This window comes from Monopterus albus, unplaced genomic scaffold (genome assembly GCF_001952655.1).
Source record: "Monopterus albus unplaced genomic scaffold, M_albus_1.0 scaffold477.1, whole genome shotgun sequence".
NCBI classification, from domain to species: Eukaryota; Metazoa; Chordata; class Actinopteri; order Synbranchiformes; family Synbranchidae; genus Monopterus; species Monopterus albus.
The window spans coordinates 12,802-22,974 of record NW_018128357.1 but is presented as its reverse complement, the minus strand read 5'-3'; the positions used below and the strand labels follow the sequence as shown (position 1 = coordinate 22,974).

At 41.8% G+C, this 10,173-nt stretch overlaps 1 protein-coding gene across 1 annotated transcript in view; it reads left to right on the top strand.

Moving 5' to 3' along the window:
- Positions 1-6: 6 nt before the first annotated feature.
- gdap1l1 (ganglioside induced differentiation associated protein 1-like 1) overlaps positions 7-10,173 on the top strand; it is a 14,713-nt gene continuing 4,546 nt past the window's right edge. Inside the window, exons 1-3 of the mRNA XM_020587750.1 lie at positions 7-290; positions 4,479-4,671; positions 9,515-9,688. Coding sequence (XP_020443406.1) covers positions 111-290; positions 4,479-4,671; positions 9,515-9,688 — 547 coding nt within the window. The 5' untranslated portion in view covers positions 7-110. The remainder of the gene's footprint in view (positions 291-4,478; positions 4,672-9,514; positions 9,689-10,173) is intronic.

The window sequence follows — 10,173 nt, the reverse complement described above, 5'->3', positions numbered from 1 at the left end:
GCGTGAACAGAAGATGCTCAGCTCGAGTTGAAGTCCTCCTCACCCCCACCCCCTGTGTTCTCCCTCCTCCCTATTCGCTCCTCTCGTCCACACGCACAAAACGCTCTGTCATGGCGTCTTCCAACAATGTTACCCCCACTAACTGTAGTTGGTGGCCCATCTCGGCCATGGATGGAGACGGCAAGATCACAGACGGGGAGGAGAGCGAAGAACCGACGGCAGAGCCCAAACCCTTCAACAAAGACCGGCTCGTTTTGTACCACTGGACGCAGTCTTTCACGTCCCAAAAGGTAAAAAAAGAGCTTGAAAATGGAGGTGCCTCTTTGCATGACATGATGCTACATCGTGGAACTCCTTGTGTTTATTTGTTATTGCGCTCAAAGCATGTTTTTGTGCACGTCTATCCCTGCACGTCTATCCCTCCACAATATGATTATGATCATGCATGTGGGCAGATGCCTCACGTTTAGGAAGCGCTGCAGCATGGAGCTCCTCGACATAAAAACACGATTGCTGGTCAATATCGTGCCGTGTACCTCTGCATAAACCGCCCTTCATGTCATCAGCGTCAACAGTTTATTGACATGATAAACCTGATTTGTCTCCGCACTGGTGAATGTGGCCACAGCCTGTGTGACACATGACATATTGAATAATTGATTACAATAATGTGAAAAACAAACCAAAGGCCATCTCCCCCTGTAGAGCTTCCTTTGCAGTAAATTACCTTGACAGACAGTAACCTGTACTTTCTGTTAAATGTTGTCTTTTGACAGTCAGAACTCTGAAATATGCATGTTAGCAATCACCGCAGCATAAACATCTGTCATGAAGACAGACACCGTGTTTCTGGGGGAGCTTTTTGAAGTCTGAGCCCTGTAATACCACAGTGATAGCACAGGGCTTGTCCATTTTGGGATTTAGACTTCTAATCCCCAGAAGTGTGTGGACTCGGAAACACAGTATTTCTCCATGCAGGGGTGGTCTAATCAGAGCAGAGTTATGAAGCGGGTGGAGGTGTTTTGGGTGCAAAAGTGGAAAAGTCCTGTTACCATAGAAAATGTGAACACATCTGTGGCTTGGATGGAGCATAATACTCTCCTTGTTGAGTCATTAGTAGAAAAGATGAACAACTGCATTAGAAAATGTGTTTTTAATAAAAAGTACAAGCCTGTCTACATTAAAACTATAGGAAAGAAATTAACAATGAGAAACAGTGCTTATTTACAGTAATAATACAAAAAACAAAACGGGAAAAAACCCACAACCACAGCTGCTCACACTTGAAACTAACAGTTTTATTTGAGCTTGACCTAAACACTAAGAGTCTGGATAGCTCTGATGCTGATGACTTCCCCTTGGGTTTTAGAAAACGGTGCTGGGTCTTCTTTACTTTTTTCTGCTGTTTGACAGAATCAAATTATGATTTGATTAACCAAACAAGTAATTGGCAGATTAATCAATAATTAAAACAGTCATTAGATGGAACCCTTTATGTGTTTTATCTTTATCTCAAATCAATCAATATGATTGGTTAGATGTTTTTCCATGACGGTGGACCAGTACATGGTCCCAGACGTCTGCAGCATGTGAACAGCCGTAGCAGCGTGTCTGTGAAGTGAAGGGTGGAGTGACCGTGTGTCCCTTTCCACTCCAGACTCACAACCTTGAGCTGATGATCGGTCTCAGAGTGATACGTCAGCTGTGAGGCACGTCTGTTGGCTTGCAGCCACCGAAGTCTGAGTGGTGATTGTGTGTGATTGTCAACACCAGGCTCACTGTCACCATGATCACCTCACTCCTGGAGCTGAAGTGACTTCACAATCAGGAGTGACAGTGCAGTCAGCGAAGAGCGTGTTGGGCCCAATACAGATGGATGTCATTAAAAATGATTGTACTCAATTTGCATAGCAGTCCTGATGATATTTATTTGTACAATGATATATGACAGTTCTTTTTATTGGAATGACTTTTATGAGATTAGGCCAAGCAGAACTTCATACAGCTTCATACAGCTTCATACAGCCATTTGCTCTGTGATGACACTGTCATCTTCAAATGGTCAGGGGATTATTTACAAGTCTGTCAAAACCTGTGCAGCTGAATTTCTTCTGCACCCCCCCCTTGTTAATAAGGTTTCATGACTGACTATAACTAACTGTGCTCCTGTGGCCTGAAGCGGGCCAGACAGTAAATTCATCCTGCTCACATGAGTGATGCTTTGTGAACACAGTGGATTCAGTAAAGATTGAGACAGCGGAGGCTCGATGCCATGGAGTAAGAGTACACTTAGAGGCCATCTTCACAGATCAATACAGGACTGGCAGCCTGAAGGCCTGCGGATTACAGATGTACACTCCAGTCCACCTTCTTTCCACCTTGTGCTGGTTTCTGTCTGTGTGGCAGGCAGAGTGTCATGATGCCAACATCTGGCCAACCAGAATAACCTTCATGTGATTTCCAGTGTAATAGTGCATAAACAGACAGTAGTGGAACAAGTATTCAGATATACAATGTAAAACTCTTTTACAAGTAAAAGGCCTGCATTCCTAACTTTACCTAAGTACAAAGGTGTTATCAGTGAAACATACAGTATTAAAAGTTAAAGCACTCATTCTGTAGAAAAATGGGTCATTTACTATCATATATTACTGTCAGTGCTGATGCACAGGTGCATAAACTACTGTAAACCAGTGTATTTTATAAACAGTTACAGTTACAGTCAGGTAGTTCTAACCAGAGGTTCCCAACCAAGGGCTCTACCCCCTCCAAAGGGCCAGTAGATAAATCTGCAGAGTCATGAGATGACCAATGTGGAAGAAAAGAAATAAAGTTCTGTCCTACAAATTTATGTTCACCTCATGGACCTCCCTCTCATCCTTGGGGGGTTTTGTGAGCTACTGGAGGCCCAGTGTAGACCTTGACCAGCTGGAAAAGCTTAGAGGGGAAAGGTCTGTTGTTGTTTTACTGCAAACAGCTCCGAGACACATTAAACATAATAACAAAAAGGTCAAAAACTGGAATCTATTCTTAAAGGTTGTTTTGCATACTCAGTCTTATTTTAATGACTTTGTCATTAATACATCAACAGGAGTTTATATTATTATTATATAATACTTTATGTTATTAAATTTTTGCGTATGATGTGGAGAAGTTAAATATATAAAATGCATTATATTTTATTTATTCATCATACTGTATGTTCTGCATGTAAAACCTGAATCTGAAAAGTATCACCGACTGTCAAATGCTGTAAATGCTACAGAGTAAAAAGTACATTAATTCTCTCTGAAGTGTAGTGGAGAAGATGTACAGTATAGTAGCACATAGTGGAGTAGTATTTAATGCATATAATGGAAATATGCAAAAGTATCTCAAAATTATACTTAGGTACTTAGTAACTGTGTGTACTGTATTCCTCTTCACCACTGACAGCAACAAACAGCAGTAACATGAAGTTCTAGTTTAAGGTACTGTATATTATGAAGGACAAGGAGTGTTTCTGCACCTCCCAGGCACCTGAACCACTTGGCATCATTACTAGAGTGACTAATAATATTATATAACAGTCTCTTGTTGCAACAATGACACTCTCTTATTGTGGGCATCACTGCAGCAGTGTAGACTTGGGACCGGAAGTATTTTATATCTACGCTTTATATAGAAATCCTTCATAAAATGAGGAAACAGTGCCATTGAGATGTGACATTTAAGAAGCTATTTCCTTTGACATTGCCACTCCATTTATAGCTTTGTTCCTTCTGTCTGGACCACAGCTCCTGCTGTAATTACTGTGTTTGTATTACTAAATCATTTAGTTTTATTTTGTCTGGCCACATTTAGCAAAACTCCCATTCTGCTGTTTCTCCTAATTGGTCAAAATGTAGCTCTGTGGACCCAAAGTGTCATCTCCTTTCATTAATCCATGCACTATGGCTTTTCCTTCATCCCACTGGCCATGAATCCTGACTGTCCTGCATGTTCCTTGGTCAGCCTTTACCTCGCTGTAAAATATCCCATTAGTTTGCCGGAACACACAAACACTTCAGCTCAACCTGTTCATTTTATGCAACACCAACATAAGAATGTCTGTGCCATAAACTAGGAGCCGAACCAGTTAGCCAGTGTGCTTTGCACTGGTTCTACTGTGATCACTCGTTTCAGCAACAGTTTGATTTGTTAGCTGTGTTTCATTTAAAATGGGTCATCGGCCTTCATCCTGCTTTTGCATTTAACTTTCTGGAGAATGTTTTTTACAGCCACAACACATCTTCCACTTTGCCTTGTGAATGCTATATCCACCTGTTTTATTTATTATCCTAAAAGTGGTGTGGTGTCTAGTGTGTATGCAAATCTTTCAGTTTACCTGGATTGATACCCAGGAACAAAAAGGCAGACCGAGTATCAGGAGGTAGTTGCGACATGCAGTGTCATCCACCTCCTCAGGAACTAAGCTAAACATGTGCTTATCATTGCAGGTACGTCTAGTCATCAACGAGAAGGGGCTGGTGTGTGATGAGAGGGATGTGAGCTTGCCGCTACAGGAGCACAAGGAGCCCTGGTTCATGAGGCTGAACCTGGGAGAGGAGGTCCCCGTCTTCCTCCACGGGGACACCATCATCAGTGACTACAACCAGATTATAGATTACCTGGAGAAAAACTTTGTGGGAGGTATGGTACAGTAACAATGTGGCTCCCGGCTGATGATGCTGTTTCTCTCTTTCTGCTTCACTTTTAACTTTGATTTTACCAGCATGACTAAAAGCATAGACACATCAGGTCACCACATGCTTGGACTCTAACTGGCGGCCGCTCCATCTGACAGCAGTTGCCCAATCATAGCTTAGCCACCTAAATTAAGCCCAGCAAGTCTTCCCTACGCGTTGAAGTGGTGGTGTGCACAGAGCTGTGGCAAGAGAGACACTCAGCATCTAAGAAGTTTGGGGGTGTGCTGTCTTAAGTCTTTCCAAACCTTAACACATAAGTGAAAAAGTGATTAAACAATGTTTGTCTGAGTAATTAGCTTACTGCCCATTGTAGTAGCAGTGTGACAGTGTTCCTTCCAAAGCCAAGAAGCATATTCTTCACAGGGTGAGTGCTAAGGAGCTAAGTATACAGTTTTTCTTATCATACTAGCATTAACACCACTACGAACTAGAACCACATTGTTATATACTCTAAGTATATGCCCTTTCATATTATCCATATCTTCAGCCGGTGAGGATGCTAGCTTCTTGGACTGCTTTAGCCTCACTGTTTTAGTACAATATCATGTATGTAGGCATCAGTGGAATATTTAAGACCTTTGACAGGATTTTCTTTTTAAAATGACTCAGCTGGAAACATTAAAAAGTCAGCCGGGGACAGTGTTTTCAACAACTCATGGATGCTAGCTTAATTCGCTAGCTACAGCGACAGTTGTCATTTCTGGCAGAAACATCAGTGGTCGTCAGCTACAGATGAGAAACTGCATTTGTCATCTTTGGTTTTAAAGACAGACTGCTTAAAAATTAATGAGAATTTTGATGGTAACTCTACCAATGCTGTCAAATTGCACTGCATGTCATGTGAGAAGGTTTGACAGGGGTAACAATGGTAACACAATTAAATGCAAGCTGCAGACTACAAATGTCATTAAATCACATTTCACTCTGAGACTTGGTATTGAACCAGCACCAGCGGCCACAGGTGTGCTGTGTTTAAAAATAGTTTTATGTTGGGATAATGCATATTTTAAGGTCTTTTATATTTTAGTTGTTTTAATGGAGCATCTTCCAGAATTTGGGAAACAATTTTACAGTTAATTTAATACAAACTAACTAATGCACATTGAACCAATGGTTTTCTGGGCTGGGGCCTTCTGGAATTTAGGGCCCTGGTGCAATTGCCTGGTTTGCCCAGTTGCTAAGAGTGACATAGCTACAGAAAATATAAGCCTACAGTGTGTAAACCTGGGGTAAGAAATACATTTGGAAGCTGTTCTAGGCCATCTGTCATCCTAGTGTGTGTCAGTGTGCACCGTACTGTGAAAGTCTGTAAATCAGTCCAACAACACTTTTGCCCCAATGCCACTGAGATGAACGCCTTTGATTAAATTAGACAAAAATGAAGTGATCCCTTGGGGGAAATTTGTTGAAGTGACAAATGAAACCCAGCTACAAACCTAGAGAGAACACAACGACTGAACAAGCAAGAGAATGAAGGAGTATATGTAAAATTAGTCAGGCTGTGCCTTCACTGTGAGTCTGTCACATGACTCAGATTCAGGCTTAACATCTTAGAAATAAATGCCATTGGTTGCCTTTGCAGCTCTAAGAGTAAGAAAACTTTAAGATGCATGCACTGAATCCAGTTGACTTTATGAGTTGTGTTATAATCTAGTGTGTGCTGTGTCCTATGGTATTGCCAGCTGAGACATGATGCTGTTATGTAATGCCCTGGCACCCCCAAACCAGTAAAGGTCTGAGGGAAGTTGGTCAGTAGGTCAGTTTGTCTTGCTTCAGTTAGTGCTCACTCTTTCAGAGCTCTGATGCTTGAAAGCTTGTAGAAGGTCAGGTTCACCTCTTCTTCAGTAATAAAAGGCTAGAAGGCAGAAATTGACCTTGGTGTCTCTTTCTCATTTGGCCCAATCCATTCGAGCTATTTGTTACTGCTCTCTACAGATTATTTAGGCATGTTAGTTGGAGTTTTACTAAAATCTGCAACTGTAGCATCCTTCTGTATTTTCCAGTGTTCAGAGTGTAATACAGTAGTGCAGTTAAGATGTTTCCTTGTTTTGTTTTAATAAAATTGGACATGCTTTTAGCCAGAAGTCAATCTGGAAGATAATTCTTACAGAGATGCTTTATCTCTGTGCGTAGCTGCAGCTGGCCTGGAAAGTGTCTCAGAAAAGAGACGCTGAGCAGAGTATAGCGCAGCACAGTGCCACTTGCTGAGATGAAGCAGAGCGCTCTAGCTTCTAACTGTGTGAAAACAGTTTGACCAATCAAACATCCGCTCTCTGCATTTTCTTATTCTGTCCCAAAAAACTGAATGTGTGCATCCCAGTCTCCAAGACAGTCAGAGATGAGGTAGTTTTTTTGTTTCTTTGCTTATATATTTTACCATAATGCTGCAATAGAGCATGTACAGCAGCACTGCATGACATGCCGGGCCTGGGACTGATTACCCAGCTTTCTGGAGCTCTGCCTGGTGCAGCTCCACCCTCCACAAGCTTCCTCTAGTGGTCATCTGACTGTCCCTGTTTTGTCAGCAATGCTGTCCCTGCGTTTGGATGGCCGGGATCCTGCACAAAGATAACAGCTCCCTCTGTTCTGCTGTCTTAATCTCAGTACTGAATCTCAGCAGTGGGTCATTCTGTCGAACACTATCCCTTCCAACCATGAGGCACGGAGCCAGCCACAAGAATTAGGCCAGCAAAATATTAAAGCTGGTTCCCTCAATAATAGAATTTTTTAAATGAATAGTCCAGCATTTTGAGAAATAATCTATTCAGAAACCAAAGAGCTAAAAGTGGTTTTATGGCAGGAGGTTATACCAATACCAGTCCCATTGTCTGTCCATTAAATATGTACCTCGTACCAACAGCGGGTTAGCTTAGCATAAAGTATGGAAACAGCTGAAAACGCCTGGCTCTGTGTAAAGGTAAGAGAATCCACCTACCGTCACCTCTAAAGCTCACAAACTAACACTTTATATCTTATTTGTTTAATCAACACAAAAATCAGTGTAAAAGCAAATATTTGCTGTGCTGGGTTGTGTGCCCAGTTGCTTATTGGCTCTGAACGATAGTGTGCAGGTAAAATCCAGGCTGGTGTTGCTGATACCATTACTGATACCAGTATTTTATGCAAAAAAGCAAAGGAAAGTGATGGGTCCAGACAACAGAGAGTGACAGAGAAGAGGAGATATAAGGCAAATCTATAAAGGCTAAGCTGCCACTTTTATTAACAACAAATGGGGCCACCCTGGTCACAGTGGAACCACAGCTTATACTGTGAAGGGATGTTTTGCAGCCCAGATGCTGAACTGTTGGCAGCGGGACTATGTCCATACTACACATTTACATACAGAGACCCTTTACATGCCATCTTGGTTGTTGTTCATGCCAGCAACTGCAGACGTCTGGTGATAACGTAGTTACTGTCTACTGTGTCCTCTGTTGATAAAATATACATTTACCTCAAATATGCCTACTTATTTTAGATATTGATCTTTTAACATGAAATTGATCCTAGAACAGGAAAGGCTGGGATTAGAAGCATTGATATTTCAGTCACACATGATTACAGCACAGTTACCAGGCCACCAGCAGAGGCTGAAGGTCCAGAGAGAGGCAGCACACAACCCCCATTAAACAGCAAATTGATGCTTTTCAAACAAAACATAATGTGTTAATTGGTGAGTTCTGGAGTTGTCGGTAGGTGCTATTTGATACTATTGGACTGAGGCCAGCTGTTGCTCCATGTTCCCCCTACTTATGTTAAGCTAAGCTTACTGGTTGCTATACATTAGGGACATGCCACCAAAGTTACTCATCAAGATTAATAGTGATGAGAAGTACTATTCAGCCTGTGAAAAACTGTATAACCGCGTTCTGGCTCTGAAAAAGCTTTGTCATGTCTAAGAATAATGTTTTACAAAGTGTGTGCTACAAACTAATTGTGAACTTTAAAATGAAAGTTTATCAAACAGGTCTTTGGCCTGTAATGTGTAATTACTAAGTTGCAAAATGTGAACTGTAGCAAGCAGCATCTTTGGAGCTTGACTCATAAAAGGTGGAATTTGTCAGTGTACGTAGTAAAACACTGGAGCACCCCTTTATGAGACAGACACTGTGCGAGTGGCACCTTCTGTCTAGCTCTTGGCAGTGAAGGGCAGAAGCATATTTCTTAATCTATTGCTTGAGCTTGAACAGCTGTAGATAAATGGAACAGAGCAGGCCACTGGGGGATCGGCACAGTGAGTTTACAGTGTTACCTAATTCGCCTGTGTGTTTTATGAAATCGTGTGCTTATGTTACTGTTCATTGTTTTCTTTCTCTCATTCTGGATCATCCTTGAATTTCATCTCATTGGGTTAAACTGTGTTTTTAGTTTAAACCGATTCACTTTTCCACTCAACCTAAATTCTCTGACGTGTGTTAGTCTTCACATCTCTACAATGTTGTTTAAATCTCGGGCTTTGTGAAATGTGCCCAGTGGTGTGTTACAGAGAGTGATGAGGTGTCATCTGCTAGCAAGTTACCATGCTGTGTGTCTCTCTGACAGCTGAGGCTGGGCAGCTTGTGTTAATTCATGGTTGTGTAACACTAAGCATGATGATGGTTGCTTAGAAACCTCAGTTTAAGAAAATAGATAAAGAATACTAACTATTTTGTTTACACAGTTTGTTGAATGTGTATTGCTGCTTTTCTGTCGCTGTGCCTGCCTCACAGAGCCAGGACAGGGCTTTAAGCTACATTAAAATGCCTTCTCTTTGTGTTGGTGTTATCCTGTCGGCGTCTCACCCTCAGACACAGTGGCTCAGCTGATTCCTGATGCAGACTCACCGCTCCACGATCGTGTGCAGCAGTACCGTCAGCTGCTGGATGGTCTGCCCATGGACGCTTACACACACGGCTGCATCCTCCACCCAGAGCTCACCACTGACTCTATGATCCCAAAGTACGCCACCGCAGAAATACGTAGTAAGTGAAGCCAGCTCACTGTACTGTGTAGGATTGTTTATATAGTAACTCTGGATTAATTACAAGACAAACAGAGTAGATGTTACTATATGCACTCAGCTGCCAGTTTATTAGGTACACCGACAGCAACTAAAACTACTGCAGCAGTCCTACAGTAGATCCTGTGGTATGTTCACTTTTTGTTCAAACTGTTTGTGAGAGGTGTTGATTGAACTGTACGGTCAGATGTAGTTTGTCTCTGTCAAGGTGGAGCTAGTTTTAACTGTTTTACATACAGTACACTTAGTCTGTTAGGCTCCCAGCCTAAGGCTCTGCTTCACTTTTCTCTAATCGCTGTTTTGGGTCATTCAACAGTTTTACAGTAAATGGACATATGTGAGAAGTTTAGCAGGGAAATGTCTCTTTGGTAGAACTGCTATAAACATATTGGCATTTGAAAACAGACACTGTTTTAAGTATGTAAAACATATTATGTAAATATAGAG